At 30.5% G+C, this 20333-nt stretch overlaps 3 protein-coding genes and 1 non-coding gene across 6 annotated transcripts in view; 2 read left to right on the forward strand and 2 right to left on the reverse strand.

Moving 5' to 3' along the window:
* The window catches only part of Dh31-r (Diuretic hormone 31 Receptor), an 89517-nt gene that overhangs the window by 43171 nt on the left and 26013 nt on the right, over nt 1-20333 (forward strand). For all 3 annotated transcript variants that reach the window (XM_074257572.1, XM_074257574.1, XM_074257573.1), the window contains exon 4: nt 9630-9740. In XM_074257572.1, the coding sequence (XP_074113673.1) occupies nt 9630-9740 (111 nt within the window). The remainder of the gene's footprint in view (nt 1-9629; nt 9741-20333) is intronic.
* On the reverse strand, nt 505-1640 carry LOC141536823 (UDP-glucosyltransferase 2-like). The gene has a single exon (XM_074257576.1). It carries the CDS (start codon nt 1082-1084, stop codon nt 596-598), a length of 489 nt encoding a protein of 162 aa, XP_074113677.1. The 5' UTR covers nt 1085-1640; the 3' UTR covers nt 505-595.
* Nucleotides 1346-1418, forward strand: Trnaf-gaa (transfer RNA phenylalanine (anticodon GAA)). Its single transcript has one exon. It is a non-coding gene; the product is annotated as a tRNA-Phe (tRNA).
* LOC141536994 (uncharacterized) lies at nt 10283-17467 on the reverse strand. Its single transcript, XM_074257829.1, has 14 exons — nt 17309-17467; nt 16768-17242; nt 16496-16698; nt 16268-16424; nt 15884-16201; nt 15627-15771; nt 15404-15551; nt 13866-14054; nt 13493-13781; nt 12029-12214; nt 11613-11972; nt 10793-11110; nt 10578-10722; nt 10283-10517 (listed from the first exon to the last, which is right to left on the reverse strand). The coding sequence occupies exons 1-14, from the start codon at nt 17441-17443 to the stop codon at nt 10358-10360; spliced, it is 3228 nt and encodes a 1075-aa protein (XP_074113930.1). The 5' UTR covers nt 17444-17467; the 3' UTR covers nt 10283-10357.

Genomic DNA, 20333 nt, shown 5'->3' on the forward strand with positions numbered 1-20333 from the left:
TTATTAAAAAAATTAAAAATTAAAGGTGGTTTTCGTTAAGTTCAAAGTACAATTAAAGAGGTTAAAATTATTGCAAAATCAAAAGTAATGAGTGTAACCTCTGAAGCTTACTTCAGCAACATTTGTTTTAAAATGTTTTAAAAGTAGGTTTATATTTTGAGAAGTATGAAATTTAATTTCAAAACTCAAAAGTCATATAAGAAAAAATTTTAAATAATTGTTTTATTATTATTATTATTTTTTTTTTTAATTGATTTTTTTTATTTTTTTATTATTTTTTTTTTTTTCTGAAAAGCAGACTAATTAAACATTTTAAAAAAATGTCAATTTGGATCATTTTTTAAAGAGTAATGAACCAGAAACTGAAAAAAAAAAAAATTTTTTTTTTAAATGTCTTTTGAACAGATAATCAAAAAAGGCTAAAAATTTCCCAAAAATGAATTTTTGACAGCTACTATAAAATGTCAAAAATTTTTAAACTGTTCAATTCGGCATGAAATTTTTTTCTGTAATAAAACTAAATTCAAAAGTTCGATTCTAAATAAAATCGACTTACAACCCAAACAAACGAAAATTTTGATGCTTAAACCAAAAGTTATGTATCAAAAAACACGTGTTCGTATAATTTCACTAAAAATAAAGCAAAAGCCAGAAAATGCAACACCTTTGAACTTACCTCGACAATCACAAGATCGTACGCCGGACTATGTTGAGTCTTAATCAAATTTTGCAACACTGGAGTTTCAAATCCTTTCCGACAAATTTCATTTCCCAGACTTTCAACCATGTAGTAAACCATATTAACCTCATGAAAAGATTTTTTCATAAACTCAAGAGTCATTTTATTGACAAAATTTGGCGACAACTCAGGTATCTCTAAATCAGTATAATTTGGAAACGGCTTACGAAGAGGAAAATTGCTGACAATGTCAACTTGGTGTCCTTGTCGAGCTAGTCCTTTGAATAGGTTCTCGAAAAACATCATGTGACTTTTACCATACATGGGAAATATTCCCAAAATACGGGAGCCGTTGCTTTCCAAAATAACAGTAAAAATCAAAGCGAGAAAAAGTTTTGGAGACATTTTTCGATTAGACCACTAGCACTCGCGATTAATTCTACTCATCGACTGGCTATTTAGCAGTGGCAACGAACTAGAGTAACCTGGTGACATAACAAGTTATCAGCGGATTGTCATATAAAGATTAGGCATAAGAAGATAAATATATAAGTATTAATCTTTCGTATCAATAAACTGTCATAAATTTAGACAGTTGTGCCGAATACAAACTAAGTTCAGAGAATTTTTTTTGATTATGTGAATTAAGATTAATTCCAATATGGCGCCGGAATAGCTCAGTTGGGAGAGCGTTAGACTGAAGATCTAAATGTCCCCGGTTCAATCCCGGGTTCCGGCAAACTTTTTTGTTCTATCAAAAAAAAAAAAAATTGATCGATTTTTGAGGAGTCATACAAACCAAGAAAATGTACTTTTATCAAGAACTAAATTTTTTGGAGCAAGAGGCTGAATTTTCTTAAAACAAAAAGAGTTTCTTGGCTTAAATAAATTTTTTGGGATCAAGATAAGTATTTCTTGAAGCCAGAGAATTAATTTTGTTAGAATAAGTGAAATTTCTGGTCAAGAAAAATTTTTTTTTCACTCAAAAAAATAATTAGGATTTTCTTAGCTCAAGTGAATCTTTTTTTCTGCGTAAGATTTTTTGATATCTTCAATATTTAATCCAAAACTTTATAAACTTGCAATATACTAAAAATCGTATTTAAAATTATACTTCTGGCTAAATGATAAGAGATAAATAATTTAGCACCAAAGAAACTTTTTTCTTTGGTTAAAAAAAATTAACTTGAATCAAAAAAATAATTTTATTGTTTTGATTTAAGTAGAAAAATTCTTACCAAAAAAAATTTTTTTTTCGCTCAAAAAAATAATTAAGAAGAAAAATATTTTCTTGGCTCAAGTGAAATTTTTTTTTTTCTGTGTAAGGGCCAGAACAATCTTATAATTTTTCCGTTTTTTTAGTATTTAGCTCAGAATTATAAAATTTGAACAAAATAAATTTTGAGCTTTAAAAAATTCTTCAAAGATGAAAAATTCACTCACCTCAGTAATAACAATATCATACGCCGTATCTCCCGACGGCTTTTCAATCAAGTCAAGAACAGCCTGATTCTGAAAGCCTTTTTCACAAACCACATTCCCAGGAATCTGAGCAAAGAAATGGACCTGATCGCTGTTGACATTTAAATTTTCCTGAGCGAATTCGTAAGTCAAACTGTTAACCAGTTTGGGTATCGCTGCGGGTATCACAATGTCAGTGTAGTTGGGACAAGCTCTTTCCTGGGGAAAAGTACTGACGACATCAACTTTGTGCCCTCGACGAGCGAGTCCCTTGGACAGTTGTTCGAAAAACACAAAGTGACTTCTACTGTTCAAGGGAAATATCCCCAGGACCCGGTACGGACGCCCGTAAGTCGTGCTTATACTTGATAGAAATATAAATATAAACGTAATTGCAAGTGATAGCAGCATGGACAGTTTTGTGTCCTTCATTTTATTTAGTTTCGCGAGTGATAACATTGATCTTCGAGTAATCCACTGCCCGAGTTTCACTTGATAGCGGTATATGAATGACCGCTCATTTTTTATGCACTTGGTATAGTATTGGATAATGAGAGAATTTAAATATCAAACATCTTTTATGGCTGATTGTAGAGTCTAAGTGTAACTTATATGTAATGACGCTCTAACGAGGGGATTATATCAACGATATGCAACTATTGAAACATTGTATTTAACATTTGAACTTTCATATTAAATTGCTAGTCATCTTTATAGTTGAAAAACTTGAGTAGTTAAATTGTATATAATTGTTCAGAATTTTAATTATTCATTTGTGGTTTTTTAGACTTTTGTATTCGAGGATGATTTTTACGAAAATTTGTGAAATTTTATAAAATCATTCAGAATTTTACAAAGTTACAATTTTGACCAAATTTGAAAGTGAAAGTATTAAAATCAAAATTATGAGCAAACTATTCGAAACAGGAAAAAATTTTGAACTTTTTTATAGAAAATAAAATTTTCTACAAAAAAAAGTTTCTTGAAAATTTTTTTATCTCTCCGGAGTTTAAATTCCAAATTTTCTTTTTTAAGATTTTTGGGTGAAATCTACTTGTTCATTTTGTTCGAAAATAGTATTCGTGGTAAAATCGATAAAATTCTTAAATGTGTAAATTTTTCTCATTTTTTTTTTACTCTAGCTTAGTTTTCTTTGCTTTCTCTAAATAATCTGATATCAATTGGTACTTTTTATTGAAAGTTACTTCTTGGTTTCACCACTAGGTGGCTACGCCTTCTCGCTTGTAGAAAAATCTTACCAGAGTATATACACTAGTCACAAAAATTAAGGGATATAAAAAAAATTCCAAATTTTTTTGTGATTTTCAGCGAGCTGTAACTCCGAGGAAAATGATCGCACAGAAAAAAAAAAAAAAAAACAAATTGTCGCTCCAAGTGTCTAGTTTTTAGATATGACCATGAAAATTTTTTGTCATCGTCAGGTCTGGAGAAATCCTAAGAAAACTACTGAAAAAAAATTTTTCGAAATTTTTTTTCGTCTTAAAAAAGGTCTACAGGCTTCAAAAAAATTTTTTCGATTGTTTCGTTTAAAAGCTCTTTTAGTAAATTTAATACCCTTTAATTTGACGTAATCAAAAAGCCTGTACGATAATTTGCCGCGGAGTTATCGTCAATCAAAGCAAAAAAGTTTTTTTTGACTTTGGAAATCAATAACTCTGGAAATAATGACCGTATAGGAAATTGAAGGAGGGTTTTGAAAACTACACAATAATCTCTATAAGAAAACGTAAACCGCTTTTGAAGAAAAAATTTTTTTTGAATTGAAAACTCGGACTGAAAAAAAGACAAAAATTCGCATAATTAAGGATATTTGGATAACTTGGTATAACTTTGGATAAAATGGATGAACGAAGGATATCGTTGGTAATTTTTTAACTTCAAAGTGTCCCCTAAAATCCCTAAGAAATTCAAAGCGCTGCGATTTTTTGTTCATAGTGCCCAGAAGCTTCAAATTCTGTGTTTTCGCAAAAATCACCATTATGAGCAATTTTGTGATTTTTATTCATTTTTCCATTGAAAAAAATTTTTTTCAAAATTCTTTATTTTTCGATCAAAGAGATTGATTTTTCAAGAAATTTGAAAAAAAAATTTCAATTTTTTCGAAAATTTTTTCGAAATTTTCTCAATTTTTTTCGACTGTTGTTTTACCGCCGGCATTAGCGTTACCCAAAGCGTACCACGTGGAGGTTGCTCGGTCGGATTTACGCTTCTCACACACACACACACACGCGTGTAAAATGCCGGCGGTAAAACAACAGTCGAAAAAAATTGAGAAAATTTCGAAAAAAATTTTCGAAAAAAATTGAAATTTTTTTTTTTTCAAATTTCTTGAAAAATCAATCTCTTTGATCGAAAAAATAAAGAATTTTGAAAAAAAAAATTTTTTTCAATGGAAAAATGAATAAAAATCACAAAATTGCTCATAATGGTGATTTTTGCGAAAACACAGAATTTGAAGCTTCTGGGCACTATGAACAAAAAATCGCAGCGCTTTGAATTTCTTAGGATTTTAGGGACACTTTGAAGTTAAAAATTACCAACGATATCCTTCGTTCATCCATTTTATCCAAAGTTATACCAAGTTATCCAAATATCCTTAATTATGCGAATTTTTGTCTTTTTTCAGTCCGAGTTTTCAATTCAAAAAAAATTTTTCTTCAAAAGCGGTTTACGTTTTCTTATAGAGATTATTGTGTAGTTTTCAAAACCCTCCTTCAATTTCCTATACGGTCATTATTTCCAGAGTTATTGATTTCCAAAGTCAAAAAAACTTTTTTGCTTTGATTGACGATAACTCCGCGGCAAATTATCGTACAGGCTTTTGATTACGTCAAATTAAAGGGTATTAAATTTACTAAAAGAGCTTTTAAACGAAACAATCGAAAAAATTTTTTTGAAGCCTGTAGACCTTTTTTAAGACGAAAAAATTTCGAAAAATTTTTTTCAGTAGTTTTCTTAGGATTTCTCCAGACCTGACGATGACAAAAAATTTTCATGGTCATATCTAAAAACTAGACACTTGGAGCGACAATTTGTTTTTTTTTTTTTTTTTCTGTGCGATCATTTTCCTCGGAGTTACAGCTCGCTGAAAATCACAAAAAAATTTGGAATTTTTTTTATATCCCTTAATTTTTGTGACTAGTGTATAAAGACGGGAACAAAAATTTAATATTTTCAATGAATTTCACTGCAGACAAAGATTGTTGCGTGAAATGTAGGTCATATTATTCGAAAATAATATTCGTGGTTGGTAAAATAAATAAAATTCTTAAATGTGTAAATTTTTCTTCCTCTTGTTTTATTTTTTTAATTCTATCCGTAAATTCTTAACTTAATTTTTTCTAAATATCTCGAAACAAAAGTCTTTCCCGATAAAATCTCTTGAACCAAATAGTTTTTTTCGCTGCAAGTATAAGTACCCAAGCTTAATATTAAAAAGTGACTAAACTTTTTCGATTACGATCTTGCTACCGAAATAGCACCCAAAAGTGGGTCTAACCCAACTTGAGAAGCTTTTATCACAGAATAACTAATTTTTACTCCCAATAGTTATTTTCAGGCCCTTGTCCCAATTCCTGACAAGTGTATCCCAATTATTGTACCAACAAAAAATTCGATAAATTCTTGAATTAATTCTCTCTAAATAGTTCCAAACAATCAAAAAATTTTCTAAAGAACATTTCTTTTGAATCAACTAGTTTTTTTTTTTTTTTCACTCAATAAGAATATTTAAAAGTTATCGATTTGAAAAAAAAAAAGATAACGCTGAACTATGCGAAAGAATATCATTACTGTCACATCACTTTCCCGTTTGGCGCTTTAGGTTCCCGGGAAACGCATAAAGATAGATGGAAAGTGCATATCCAGACGGGGCTGCTGCTACTCTTTACTCAACTCTCCATGCTGCTGGAGAAGAATGAGTAACCTATTTACCTTGTAGTATTCATTAGGAAATTCAGCAAATTATTTTTAAATATTTTTTCTTTAGACCCAAAACTTACCTCAGTAATCACAAGATCATAAGCCGGCTTCTGCGGCTTATTAATAATATTCTGGAGAACATCAGTTTCAAATCCCTTTTCACAAATAATATTTCCCACGTTTTCAGCCAGAAACTGGACCATGTTAGTCTTCTGAGTAACATCTTGAAAGAAGTCATAGGTCATGTTATTGACAAACTTTGGCAGTGCAGCTTTTATAGCCAAGTCTTTATAATTAGGAAAAGGCTTTTCCAGCGGAAAAGTGCTTACAACATCAACCTGATGACCTCGACGAGCCAACCCCTTCATTATTTGTTCGAACATCACCATATGGCTCTTTCCGTTCATGGGAAAAATTCCCAAAATTCTGTGCCCGTGACATTGGTCAAGGATAATTGAAAAACTGAGATACAGACACAATAAATACTTAATCTCCATGGCCAGACGATAAAAAAACACAAATTATGATAAGTACAACGTTATGGAATGAAATAACTAATTACGGTAATTAATTATTACGTATCGTTGTAATGTTATATGACATTGATCTTAAAATAGACCGATTTGTTGCATAACCGGTACGGATATCTCAGAGCGAATGTTAATAGCAACGTTTGCTGGTGCATAGATGATACGAGTCACTGAAAAAGTTTTATTCTGATTGTTATAGTTGCGTATTATAGAGAGCGATGATTCGCCGTATGCAACTGCTCTCATATCATCCTCATTGTAGATATCAATTGCAGTGTTTAATAGCATGATTTGCTTGTCATGACAAATCAAATGCTTGATGTTGTTAAATCAATCCAATGTTTATCGCAATTTACAAGTGCGAGAACCTTGAAGATTAAAAGTTCATCTGTTTTTAATAGATTTTTAATTATCTTTGCGTGCTTTTTTTAATTTACTTTGATAAATTTTATCGTAAGAGTTATTTATTTAATGATTTTTAGTATTTAATGCACAGAAAAAAAAACTTCTTGCACCAAGAAAATAAGTTATTATGGAGCAAGAAGAAGTTTTCTCCGCTCAAGAAACTTTGAATTAATTTAAGAAATTTTTAATCATCTTTCATATTTTCTTGAGCGAAGAAAATTTATTCTTCAGTCAAGAATTTTTTTTTTTTTTTTTTTTTTTTTTTAGTGTGGTCATATCGGAGCTTATTTTTGTAGTAATTAATCTTTAATTATTTATTTTAAAATAGAAATGAAATTATTTCTAATTATACTTTAGGTTAAAAAATATTAAAATTAATATTCTGAGCTTTATATAGGTACGAAAAAAATGATAAGAAATTTTTTTTTTTGTAGGAAATTAAGTTTTCCATCAAAAAGGTCCCTATCAGTTTTTACAACTCTTATCATTTAGCCAGAATTGAATTTTAAAATTTGATTATAAGCGTATTTTACTAAGTTATAATAGATGATTATTATCAGAAATGAAATAATAAATTCTACTTTACATAGTATCATTTCGATTTTATTAAAAATGATACTGATTACTATTTCCATCTAATAAACCAGTCAATCAAATGTATGCAAATGAGCTAATCCAAAATCGTGCGCTGTATAAATTTAATCATGAGTTCAATCTGACATGACAACTCCACTCCAGTGTCCAGGGGATGGCTCTATACTCCATACTGAATGAACTTCGTCCCTGACCTCTCGTTTCCCGTCAAAAAGTACGTCAGTCAGAACTGAAATGAAAATTTTTCATCTATCATTTAGAAGGGGAAGGTAAAACCGAAATAAAAGTCGATGTTTGTGACCATGACTAAAGGAAGCCTTATCTTGTATTCATGCCTTTTCCTATTCTCCCTTTTTGTTGCATCATGTGACGTCCCACTGTAAAAGTATCGGACAAATGTCTGATTCATCGTATTGACATATTAACGAAAAGAGGACAAACTCGGTAAAAATAATTTAAACTGTGTCTATTTATTCAAACTTACTTTTTTATTTTTTTACGTCTCTAAATAGAAATTGATGCTTTTTTAACACCTTGTTATCGCTCGATAAAAGCCGGAAGATTTTAACGATAAAACGGTGATATTTAAGTCACTTAAGTCACGGAATGTAACTGATGACCTTTCTGAAAAGGTCATTAAGCAGAGGTACTTGGTCTGCTTCGGTATCATTTGCGCTCAGCGTGAAATTCAATGATTGACAGAATAATCACATTCAATCTTAAAAGCTTAAGATTTTTTGTTTTTTTTTAGTACATTCATAAAATTTTTAGAGTTTAAATTCTTACTCGAAGGTGAGAGATACGTAAAAACTGACAAAGATCTTTTTAATAAATAATTTAATTTTCTACAAAAAAATTGTCTTCAAATTTTTTTATATCTTCAATATAACCCACAATTTCAACTTCAAAATTTCCACAGCATATGTTCTTTAAAATTTACAGAAAAAATATCTAATTATTATGCGTGAGTTTACGTGAAAACTACGTATTTTTTTGTAAAATTTACAGATAAATTCTATGAAATCTTCCTGATTAAAAAAAAACGTATTGAGACAAAGAAAAAAGTATTGGTTTTCTAGTTAATCCGATACTTTTCAATACTTTTTTTTATTCACGGCTATAAGAATATTATGTGATCGTTGGAGAGTAACTTCTTGAATTAAAATTATCTTTGATTATTGATTAAAAATTTAAATAATAATCTGTTAATAGTAAATTTAAAATTTTTATCATATGTGAAGAAATTTTTTTTTTACTGATTATAAAAAAATAATTTGTCTTGAAGTAGACTGTAAAAAATGAGAAAAATTAAAATTTTTGAAAAAAATTAAAAACCGTGATATAAATTAGTTTGCAATGATGCTGACTCAAGTAATGCTTTTTAATTAATTACAATAAATTTTTAGTAATAATAACAGAAAAAGTTATATTATAATTACAGACTGAATTTATTAAATTAACAGAATTTACCACGTAAAAATAAGATAGTACTGTAAATATTACATGAGTCGACTTATAGATAGAATTTTGTAAATTTTACAACGTATTTTTTCAAAAGATTAAAAATGTATTTGTAATAATTTTTCTAAAAGACCCAAAAACTCCTTCAATTTTTTTTTCTAAACAGAAAATTTTATTTCAAAAAATTCACCCAAAATGTTCCATGAATATCAATTCATTCAATAACAGAAATTCAATGCAGTGTTTAGAGTTTGTAGGTTACAAATTGAACATAAATATGTTTATTAATAATAGAAAATGTGATTATTCATACGACTAATCCCAGATATTTGATTAGCCTTTGAAAACGTCGAGTGTGGGACGGAAAATTCTAGTCACGCTACCGCCTGAAGCACGAGTATACAGCAATATACGAAGCTTAAATCTCGCAATTATAACTTCAAAGCATGATTAACCTCATCTGAAACCAGAATTCCATTAAGATCCATTGTGACTTTTACAATATCCACTAAAATTCTAAAATTTAAACTTAATTTTATATTAATTTATCATTGCAGAGCCTTTCTGTCCCGGAACATTCGATGGCTGGCTCTGTTGGCCTAATACTCCAGCCGGTGAACAAGAAATCTTACCATGTCCTGGCTTCGTCACGGGGTTCGATCCTTCACGTAAGTAAATAAATTCATTTTTTCAACATCTTTATTCAAATATTACAAAGCTTACAATTATAAAATCAATAAATAAGAACAAAAATTAATCTACTTGGTACAATCAAGCGAAAACGCGAGACAGTACAATTTAACCGCGAATTTCTTAACCGGCAAATCGTGACTCATGAGCGACATGGCAAAGGGAATTACTTTATCAACAGAGGTCTTGTCGCCAATACCCAACCCCAATCCCCAAGATTTCTCATAGCTGATGTCAAGTTCGGCACCTGGAGAAGTTTTCTCTTCAAATTTGGCCTTCGCTATCCTAATTCTGTCTTCTTTGGGCAGGGTTCTCATAATCTTGGGTGTGAACCTCTCATGGCAGTCCAGAAAATCAACTATTATTTATATGTACATCTATCCACACTTTTAAATTGTTTATGAGAATTTATTTTTTCTTTAGTAAGGTCAAAAGTGATGCTCTTAATTCAAAATTTTTTTTTTTTTTTTCAGAAATTATCGATTTTGTGTATAGGTACTAAACAATAAAAACACATTAATTATAAATCGATATTTTTTATCATTTTTTTTAGTATCAATTTCATTAATTTTTTGTCAAATAAATACAATATAAATCACAGTTTATTTTTAATATTTTTAATTAATCGATGCAATAAATTAGGTTCCTTAATTATCTTGAGATCTTCGGATATTTTCAAACATTTGAATTCCGTTGAATTGTCGATAGGCTCCCAATCTACGGAAATAAGTTCTGACGTTTTGGGATTTGGGTTTCTGAAAAATTTATCTCATTAATATTGATAATAATAATAATTTAATAAAAATTATACGAACCCAGTTTTAGCGAAAGTGGTCCAAAGTTCCAAAAAGTACTGCTGGATTTGATATTCCTTAGTACCGGGAGCAAACGGTTCTATGCCTAGAAGGCCAAACATTTTCGGGTAGAAGAAGTAGAACAACTCTTCACCATGCGACGTTCCTGATTTTAAAAAATCAAAAATAAATTAAAGAACTAATTATAGAAGCCAAAAAAAAAAAAATCATCGTACCTTCAACATTGACTCCAAATATTTTCTGCATCATTGAATTTTCCGGTGAATAATGATCGAACTTGTAAACCCAGGTGGGAATTCCAGGAATTTGGGGTTGAATTTGAAGAATGTGGTGAATATTGAACACAAAATTTGTCGCACTGATTAAATCTACGACTTGATTAACGGTGTCACAACTGATTTGCTTGTTGCCCATGAAGAATCTCTTCATTTCTGCTACGGTAATATTTTGGTCTTGAAAGAATTTTTTAGCGTTTAAATGCAAAAGGAGGTCGTAATTGGCTTCGATTTTCGAGTAAAATTCGTCTTTGAATCCTAGAAAAATTTTGATAGATTATTTGAAGCTAAAATACTTGAAAATTGATTCAATTAAATATTTTCATAATTTCTTCGATTAATTTCAATTTTCTTGAATTTGTTAAATTGATAAAATTTTTGAATTTTTATGGCTCAAACCGACTCAGAGTTCAAATTCTGGCTTAATGTTTTTTTATTTTCAGTATTTATCTCAGAATTTCGATTTTAAGCTTTCTAAACAATTGCTTTAATTATTGTGTAATTTTTCCGTATTTTTAGTATTTAGCCCAGAATTTAAAAATTTTTTCAGTTGATTTTTTTAAGACCAAATTCAAAACTACAGTTTTTGAATTGGTGATTCATTATTTTATTTATCATTTTATTATTTCAAATTTTCTGGATGTAAAAAAAAAAAAAAAAAAAGTTGAAGTTTAGAAAAAATGATTAAAAATTCCCTTTTCTACAATTTTCTAATTCTGTTCAACTCCCTAACATAAAGCAAGCTGATGTTTATTTTTACCTGCAAGGAGAATAATTCCTTCATGACTAGTGTGTCCACAAATAAGAGGAATCTTAATTCCCGACTTAGTAGCTTCGTTCAACGGAACATTCAAAAACGGAAGCTTGGATTTAGAATCCACTGATGGCACAAAAGTATTGTTGATCAAAAAACGGTCTTGCCAAGTTTGGAAAGAGTGATCTGCTCGAACTAAATCAAGCGCGGAAACAGTTTTAAAAAATGCTATCAATTCTTTAGTGTTTGTCACACTTTTTCCCAAATGATCCGCAATTTTCTCGGCCTGGTTCTTCATCGGAAGAGTCGTGTTTGCCCATGGATTCGTCGCGACTCCACTCTGCATGATTGCCTTGTGGAACAGTCCTGTAAATTATACAAAGAATTAGGAGCTCGTTTTTTAGAATATTTAAAATTCGAACCTTGCGCTAAGGGAGACAAAGTCAGATAATGGACTGCAGAACTTCCTGCGCTTTCGCCAAAAATAGTGACATTGGTTTTATCTCCGCCAAATTTTTCAATGTTTTGCTGTATCCACTTCAGAGCTACTACTTGGTCCTTCAATCCTTGGTTTCCTGGTGCATCTTCATCGTCCAAATTCAAGAAACCTTTAACAAATTAAAATGGTTTTGTTAGTTAAAGGTTTGAATTTAAATTTTGAGGTCAATTTTGAAGATACGGAAAAAAAATAAAATCTTTTTTTATAGGAAATTTTAATTTTTTACAAAAGAGATTCTCATCAATTTTTATTCACACAAAAAATCAATTTCTTGCGTCAAGAAAATTTCAAGGAAAACAAAAGTTATTTTAGAGCAAGAAAAATTTTTTTGGCTCTTAGAAACTTTGACTTCATTCAAAACATTTTCAATCTTCCTTAATATTTTCTATAGCCAAGAAAATTTATACTCCAGTTAAGAATTTTTTTTTTTTTTTTTCAGTGCATAATTCTCATCATTGAAAAATAAATCGGATTCAAAGTTAAAAACAAAAATATTTGTAAAACTTTCTGATACAAAATATTACTTTCAAATGTTTAGCCTCGAAATTTTGCGTTAAATATTAAAAATACAAGAAAATAATAAATTTTACCAGTTTAAACAAGTCAATAATTATTTCATTTTTAGCGTTGCGTTCAAAATTTACCATTTTACTTTGTAAATATTGACATTGCTTGTATTAGAAATTTAGTAATCATTTTACACTTTTTACATATCATGCGATCATTTTTTAGGTTCGAAACGATAAATATCAAAGTCAAAATTCTTAATTATTATACTTTAACATTTTAGACATTCACGTAGTGAATATTACTGTTTGAAATATTATTTTCTTCGATGTAAAAAATAAATTGTAGCATTTAAATGATAAATATTACATAGTGATTATTAAAATTATGATTTTACTGTTTAAAATGGTTACTTATTATAAATCGACTGTTATTTATTACAGTTTACTTTTTTCCGTGTATTAATTTTTCCATAACTCTCATATACAGTAAAAAATTTTTTGACGCAAAATTTTTTTACTGTATAAATCGAATTCTAAGTTAGCATCACAAATGCTCAATAAAACAAATTAGCTCCAAAACTTTAAATTCAAAATTCTAGATTAAATATTGAAGATACGAAAAAATCATAGAAAACTTGTTGTAGAAAATTTAATTTTCTTTTTTTTTATATATTTTCTTTTATCTCTAATTCTTTATCATGAATTTCAGTTTCAAAGTCATCTTACCCTTAAAAATCAAATAATTTTTTAAAATGATTTTAAACCATTAATATAAATCTCCCTCCAAAAATAACATCCTCAAATTAAATTATATCCACCCTAACTCCCAAAACTCAGCTAAATTTCCAAGACAAATTCAAAGCTGACAATAAAATTACCTAGAATCCCAAGACGGTAATTAATAGTAACTAAAACAACGTCCTTCTCAACAAAAAAATCCGGTCCATAAACGTCATCATTTCCTGAGCCTCCAACGAACCCGCCTCCGTGAATCCAGACCATAACGGGTCTCGGCACCGTAGGAGTCAATTCCTTAGTATATACATTAAGATACAAGCAATCATCGCTTCCTACGATTTGCTTTGTCCGCCAGTCGAACTGCGCACTTACGTCTCCGTATTCCTTGGCCTCCCTGACTCCAGACCAGGGTTCAACAGGTTCTGGGTCCTTCAACCAATCAAACAAAATCACTACTTTAATCACAATTACATCTGTCAATCACAAAATCAAAATCAAAATCAAAATCAAAACCTTGAATCTGAGATCTCCGATCGGCGATTTCGCGAATGGAATTCCTCGGAACGCGTAAAAGCACCCATTCTTCCTGATATTTGTCTCCCGGGTCCCAGACAATTTGCCTTGCTGCACTTGAACAATCGGATTAACCATGATTAATTTATAAATATAAAGCGGCTTAACTACGCGAGTCTCTTTGCAGCACTAAACTCAGAAAATTTGTGTCAACGCTGTACGCTTGTATCGTGTAGCGGTGCCCCTTCTCTTTAGACATATATGTACACATATATTTATATATAGATATACACGTTGCGTAATCTTCTTCTCACCCACTTATCGTTCTGTTATTTATTTCTATGGAAGAAAAACGGATATTCTTGATTACAAGTTTTGTCGCTATCTACGAAGACTAATATTATAGTTATTAGATGACTTTGTGAAATTTCAAGTGATAAAACTTGCATTGAACGTTTAATTGATAGTTATGGATAACGAGGCGATAAGACAGCTATTATAGAATATAATGCAAGCAGTTTATCGCTTTAGATATCTAACCATTTATATTTTCACGATGCATTATTCATTAACGTTGTGCAATTTTTTTCCGGATTGAAGCTTATTTATATCAGTTTTTTCCTTACAAGTACTGGTTGGCGATTTTTATGATGAGGAATTTTTTTATCGGTTTCCTTTTAAGTTTGATTGAATAATTATTAATTATTGAGTATTAATAATCAAAATGACCAGCATGAGAATTTTTTTTGAAAAAATTTTATTCTCTACAAAAAAGATCTCATATATTTTTTTTACATCCGACATTTAACCCATAATTTTAATTTTGACTCGAGTTAAAATTTGAATCGTAGATCCAAATCGTAAATTTAGCGTATTAGATGTTGAAAACGTAAGTTCAAAGTATTGGACGTTAAAATCGTTATTCGTCACTCCGATAAGGAGTGAAAATAAGTAATATCAAAACTATTCAAATAATTACATGATTTAAACGAAAGTACGATAAAAAATGTTTTTTCAATTCTGTTAGACAGAATTTTAGTTTTTTGGTTGAAATTCTACCATCTGTTCGATAAAAATTCTTAATTCGAATTTTTTTACTTTTGGAATGGTTTCCAAAATGTTTTTTTAACTTTCCGCTAAGAAAATTGATAATTAAAAAAAATCAGGAAGTTACTGGATTTATTTTTGGCTATAAAATTTTGCCTTAGAAGCTATCAAGCTCATTTTTCTTTTAAAAAGAGTTTATCATTCACCAAATGATCAACTAGAAAAATAATTTTGAGCATATGAATAACGATCTTTGTAACTTTTGATTTTTACTATGGATCATATATATATTTTTTTTTAAACAGTTGGATTTATTCTTTTTTGAAACTGTTGAATTAAATTTTTTTCCTCAAATTTAATTATAAATTAGACCTATACTTCCTTCGTCCTTGTAAATTAATAAACGAAGCATAATTATGAATAATTATTGTAATAATTCAACTGATTATGCAATTGATAATTTTATAAATCATCAAAAAAATTACAATTCATTTTTGAAACTTCGTCGATAGCTTATGCAAGATATTTGTCTCTCTGATAAGATCCAAATCCTTGGATATTTTCAAGCAGTTGAATTCCGTCGCACTTTCAATCGGCAGCCATTCAACGTCAACAATTTGAGAAGTCGAATTAGGATTTCTGAAAGAAAATTTTTAGTTATCATTTATAATTTTATGGATAACAATTAATTCAATCAAATTGCTAAATAAGTACCCAGTTTTTGCGAAATTGGTCCATAACTCAACAAATCTTTGCCTGATGACTCCTTCAGTAGAGCAATTCTCCGGAGGTTCTATTCCCATTGCGTTGAATAGTTTTGGTCGGAATAGATAAACTATGTCTTCAGCATGACAAGTACCTGGACCATAAATTCATTGAATGAAACAATCATCAGAAATTCGTCTTGTTTTGCATTTTTTATGACTATAGCGATATATTTTGATGATTTCTGAAGTTTTCAACGCCCATACCTTCCAATTCAGTCCCAAATACTTTCTGCATAACCGCAGAGTCCTTCGAATAGAATTCAAATCTATAAACAAAAGTTTCCACATCTTTGAAAGGCTGAATCTCCAGAATATGATGAATATTAATCAGAAAATGAACTGCAGTAAACAAATGGACAATCTTATCGTCGTTTTCCGGCTTGATTTCCTTATCCTCCATGAAGTACTCCTTGATATCTTTCGCAGATATGTTCCTCTCCTTCAAAAAACTTTTAATTGTCCGATGCAGCAGCAGTTCTTCTGGATTTGCTTCTATTTCAGCGTAAGAACTCTCTGCTATCGCTAAAAATCATGATACGTCACGTCAATAGTTTAGTTAAAATTTGATAAAAACGGTTGGATACATACTTGGAACAAATATGATTCCTTCATGGCTGGTGTATCCGATGATATGCGGCACCCTGATCCCAGCTTTAGCCGCTTCGGCGACTGGAACGTTCAAGAAAGGATTTTTGGACTTTGAATCTACCGAAGGAATGAAGGGATTCTCGAACAAATGGAGCTTCTGCAAGAATTAGAATAATTCCCAAATTAGTTCATCAAAATAATAATTGTAAGCTGATCAAAAAGCCGTACTTTCATATCCTTGATCGCAAGCTCCGCTTGAATGAGCTGCAACGCGTCGACAGATCGCAAGAACTTGATCAATTCTTTGGTATCAGTGATTTTGTTGCCCAAAACATCCGAAACTTCAACAGCAGCTTCTTTAGCTGAGAAAGGAGCACTTGCCCAGGTGTTGGTAGCGACTCCACTCTGCAAAATCGCCTTGTGGAACAATCCTAGACATAATTCACAGCTCAGTATTACTTTGATGATTCAAAAACACATTAAACATTCCAAAATGATACCTTGAGCCAGTGGCGAAAGTGTCAGATAATGAACAGAAGCGCTACCAGCACTTTCACCAAAAATAGTGACGTTGGAAGGATCTCCTCCAAATTTTTCAATGTTCCGCTTCACCCACTTCAGAGCCATCACCTGATCCTTCAATCCTTGGTTCCCTGGGGCTTCTTCGTCGTCCAAATTGAGGAATCCTATTATTCCAACCCGGTAATTTATCGTCACTAGAACAACATTCTTTTCAACAATGTAATCTGGGCCGTAGATGTCGTCATTTCCAGATCCTGAGTTAAATGCTCCGCCGTGGATCCAAACCATAACTGCTCTAGGAACTTCAGGCTCCAGTTCCGTCGTGTAGATGTTCAAGTACAAGCAATCATCGCTTCCAGTAATTTGTTTGGTAAACAAATCATTTTGCGCGCACTTATCACCGAATTTGGAAGCATCTTTGATACCCTTCCAGGAATCTGCAGGTTCTGGGTCCTGGTGTAAACAATTATCAGTTAATTACACTGGAACAATTCTTTACTAATGTTCTACCCACGATACCTTGAATCGGAGATCACCAACTGGCGGTTTTGCAAAGGGAATCCCTTTAAACGCGTATAAATCAACTCCATTGGCATTATTTTCTCGGGTGCCTGATAACTGGCCTTGTTCGACCTCCACAATCGGACTCTCCATGATTACTGCTGTCACGTAATCCGATGACTTCACTTATTGCCGAGCTGCCACCTCTTTCGGCGATTACATATCATTCAGCGATCCAAGGTCCATGCGGATTGGCTTTCGAATCACCTTGGATTCAACGATTAATTTTGAATTGTTGGATGATGGAAAGGGAAGTTCCGTACATTCTTGATTTAAGGCTTTAAGACAAGAAAGATAGCTTAATAGTGGACAAGTGGAAGTATGTGAATTATCTTATCATGCACGGTGATTTGGATAAGAAATTAATGCACTGTCTAGGAGATATCGAGGAATCTTGATAAACTGCTTTGAAAAGAAAATAGACAGCAATTGTTTAAAGGCATCGATTACTATATTAAATGAAAATAAATTACTTGACTCAAGAAAAATGGTAGTTAAAAAATTTTATGTTCAGAGATATTTGTAAAAATCTAAGTTAATAATTTGATAAATTTTTAGTTTTGTTCTAAATAGTTTTTTTGAATTTTAAAAAATTATTCATTTTAATCCAAATAGTTTTTCAATTATATAATTCAATTGAAAAAAAATTGGGTCCTTTAATATACTCTGATAAAATTTTTCTTCAAGCGAGAAGAAGTAGCCATCTAGCGGCGAAACACAGAATTTTTTTTTAATAGCGAACCTTAATCGATTGAATGTTCTGAACTATTATTATTTGAAATAATTTGATTATTTTTTGAAAAGTTGCTTTTTTTTTAAGACAGCAAAATTATTAATGAAAAAAATTACTAATTATCCACGAAAATTCGGTTCTCTATATATATACTTTGGTAAGAATTTTCTGCAAGCGAGAAGACGTAGTCACCTAGCGGCAAACCCAAGAACTAACTTCTAAAAAATTCTAGAGACTTTCTTGTTACTCTTCGAGTTTAATTTGGAAGTATTGGCCTTATCAACAATAATAAAATGCAAAATTGAGTAACTTGGTAAAACCATAAGTATGTTAAACAAGTCCGAAATGAAAAAAAAAGAACTAAAACTTTAGCGGAATTTTAAAGTCACATGAGAAGAGAAATGAGTTTGTAAAGATAGTTGCATTCCACAGTCTTCTCTTGAGATTTATTAAATATGCACTGTAATATCCTTTGTATCTCTAGAATATAATCTTAATCCCCAAGACTATTAACTTTCCAACGATAGAGAAACCAACAATTCATTGTTTTGGAAAATCCAACTTTACTAATGTAAAGTTTTCCATGGAATTTCAGCCGGAACGTCAATGTTAAATAACTTTAAAAAAAAAAAAATCTTTAGTTTTAATTCCGTGAATAGAATATTTTTGTCACAATATTCTTAACTTAAATTTAATAATTCTTTAGTCTAAGCAATTATAAAAGCAAACAAAAGCAAAGTTATTTACAACCTTCACCCTTTCAGAAAATTTCTCAACCCCATTCTCGCTAATTCTTTAGATTTTTTTCAACTGTGACCCATAAACTCGTGTTGAATGTCGGTCGTCACGTTTCTCTTGATCCCGTTAGAAAAAATAACTAACAAAAGTAAATCTTTATAAAATAAAATTTTAAAGGGATAAAGAGAAATTTAATAAAATATTTACCATTTTCTATTTATTCTATTTACTTGATCTTTTCGTTCAGATAATAATATCCAATGCACGTGTATTATCACACACCGTTCTTTGAATGCCAAATCCGAAGTGAGAGTAATGTGCGGTACCGTACTGACCCGGAATTAATGCAAAACATATTATAACTTTTCTGGTTGAAAGTTGTGTATTATAAACATGTTTTGTTGTGACCCTACAGTTTGCCGGGTATTTTTTGAAGTTTGTTCAATTTGCGATAGAAGAGTTAACGATACACTAAAAAAAAAAATTTATATAAGAAAAAAATTATTTTGAAGTTAAATTATATTTTTATTCAAGAATTTCTTTTTTTAAAACTGATTACTGAGCTTGGCCTGTATAATCTGACATCAATAGGTACTTTTTATTAAAAGTTAGTTCTTTGTTTCACCACTAGGTGGCTACGCCTTCTCGCTTGTAGAAAAATTTTACCAAAGTATATATAAAGACGGGAACAAAAATTTAATATTTTCAATGAATTTCACTGCAGACAAAGATTGTTGCGTGAAATGTAGGTTATATTATTCGAAAATAATATTCGTGGTTGGTAAAATAAATAAAATTCTTAAATGTATAAATTTTTCTTCCTTTTGTTTTATTTTTTTAATTCTATCCGTAAATTCTTAATTTAATTTTTTCTAAATATCTCAAAACAAGAGTCTTTCCCGATAAAATCTCTTGAACCAAATAGTTTTTTTCGCCGCAAGTATAAATACCCAAGCTTAATATTAAAAAGTGACTAAACTTTTTCGATTACGATCTTGCTACCGAAATGGCGCCCAAAAGTGGGTCTAACCCAGCTTGAGAAGCTTTTATCACAGAATAACTAATTTTTACTCCCAATAGTTATTTTCAGGCCCTTGTCCCAATTCCTGACAAGTGTATCCCAATTATTGTACCAACAAAAAATTCGATAAATTCTTGAATTAATTCTCTCTAAATATTTCCAAACAATCAAAAAATTTTCTAAAGAACATTTCTTTTGAATCAACTAGTTTTCTTTTTTTTTTCACTCAATAAGAATATTTAAAAGTTATCGATTAGAAAAAAAAAAGATAACGCGGAATTATACGAAAGAATATCATTACTGTCACATCACTTTCCCGTTTGGCGCTTTAGGTTCCCGGGAAACGCATAAAGATAGATGGAAAGTGCATATCAAGACGGGGGTGCCGCTACTCTGTACTTAACTCACCATGCTGCTGGAGAAGAATGAGTAACCTATTTACCTTTGAAATGCATAAAATCATAAACCCTCTATGTATGATACTGCACTCA

Source organism: Cotesia typhae, unplaced genomic scaffold, assembly GCF_013202065.1.
Source record: "Cotesia typhae breed Kobodo isofemale line unplaced genomic scaffold, CoteBio_Ctyphae scaffold_45, whole genome shotgun sequence".
Classification (NCBI taxonomy): Eukaryota; Metazoa; Arthropoda; class Insecta; order Hymenoptera; family Braconidae; genus Cotesia; species Cotesia typhae.

Coding starts and splice junctions, on each gene's coding strand:
- LOC141536823 (XM_074257576.1), bottom strand. CDS start 1,084: ATGTCTCCAAAACTTTTTCTCGCTTTGATTTTTACTGTTATTTTGGAA.
- LOC141536994 (XM_074257829.1), bottom strand. CDS start 17,443: ATGGAGAGTCCGATTGTGGAGGTCGAACAAGGCCAGTTATCAGGCACC. Junction 17,243..17,308: donor TTGGTGATCTCCGATTCAAG/GTATCGTGGGTA, acceptor TGTTTACACCAG/GACCCAGAACCTGCAGATTC. Junction 13,782..13,865: donor TCGGAGATCTCAGATTCAAG/GTTTTGATTTTG, acceptor GATTGGTTGAAG/GACCCAGAACCTGTTGAACC.